The 990-nt window shown below is 57.3% G+C and overlaps 1 protein-coding gene across 1 annotated transcript in view; it reads left to right on the top strand.

The window, feature by feature from the left end:
• The window catches only part of UBE2O (ubiquitin-conjugating enzyme E2O), a gene marked incomplete at its 3' end in the record, with an annotated part of 27,518 nt that overhangs the window by 24,673 nt on the left and 1,855 nt on the right, over nucleotides 1-990 (top strand). The window contains exon 15 of the mRNA XM_009865451.1: nucleotides 221-424. Coding sequence (XP_009863753.1) covers nucleotides 221-424 — 204 coding nt within the window. The remainder of the gene's footprint in view (nucleotides 1-220; nucleotides 425-990) is intronic.

Here is a 990-nt window from a genome sequence, read left to right as displayed (position 1 = left end):
GCCAGGGGCTGGTGTAACCAGCGAGCAGCTCAGGCGCCTCCGGAGGCTCACTCTGCCCTCAGGCCGTGGTAGAAGTGCAGCTTCTAGGGGAAGGTGCTCTGAGCCTGAGCTGACTCGTGCAAGGGCCGAGTTCATCATGTCCCCTCTCTCCCTGCCTGCAAATACAACCCCGCCAAGGTAAGAGGACGCTTCACGGCGCTTACACTGCCTGTCTCCGCAGGATCTCTTCTCAGCACTTATCAAAGGGCCCACACGCACGCCCTATGAAGACGGCCTCTTTCTCTTCGACATCCAGCTCCCCAACATCTACCCTGCTGTCCCGCCTCTCTTCCGCTACCTCTCCCAGTGCAGCGGGAGGCTGAATCCCAACCTGTACGACAACGGCAAAGTGTGCGTCAGCCTCCTGGGCACGTGGATAGGCAAGGTAATGCTTTCACCGGGCCGTGGGCAGCAGTGGCTGTGCCAGGAGGCTTTTTGGAACAAGCCACTTCCTACCAGGCCAAGAGTCTTGGGTGACTTATCTCAGGTGGTGCTTGAGCTGGGAGTGGCTTGGACTTTGGGTTTTAGATGTCTGGAGCAAGTAACTGGTGTGGTTTGGCATTTTCTGGCACTGTATTTGTCCCTTGTCTCTCCTTCCTTGGTGAGAAACCTGTGGTCAGACCAGCTGGGCTGTGTCGCAGTTGGCCAGAGCAAAGATGCCAACATCAGCACAGGGTGTTCTCCCGTGGTTTGAGTCCCCGTCTGCCACGCTGCGGGCAAATTGTGGAGACTTAGAAAAAACAGAACCAGGGAAACGCTGTGCTTTGGGCAGGTAGATCAACAGGACAGCTGGGGAGGGGTTGGAACTGGTGCCTGGTGTGTAGGGGTTACACCATTCCAGGCAGAACTGGCCTGATGGGGTGTGGTGCTGGCAAAAATGTAACGGGGAGATGGGTTGGTGCCATGGGATGCCAGCACATCAGGCCCTTGTTGAGTCAGTCCCTTGCTCCC

Source organism: Apaloderma vittatum, unplaced genomic scaffold (assembly GCF_000703405.1).
Source record: "Apaloderma vittatum isolate BGI_N311 unplaced genomic scaffold, ASM70340v1 scaffold21702, whole genome shotgun sequence".
Lineage (NCBI taxonomy): Eukaryota > Metazoa > Chordata > Aves > Trogoniformes > Trogonidae > Apaloderma > Apaloderma vittatum.
This window is presented reverse-complemented; position numbering and strand designations above follow the sequence as displayed.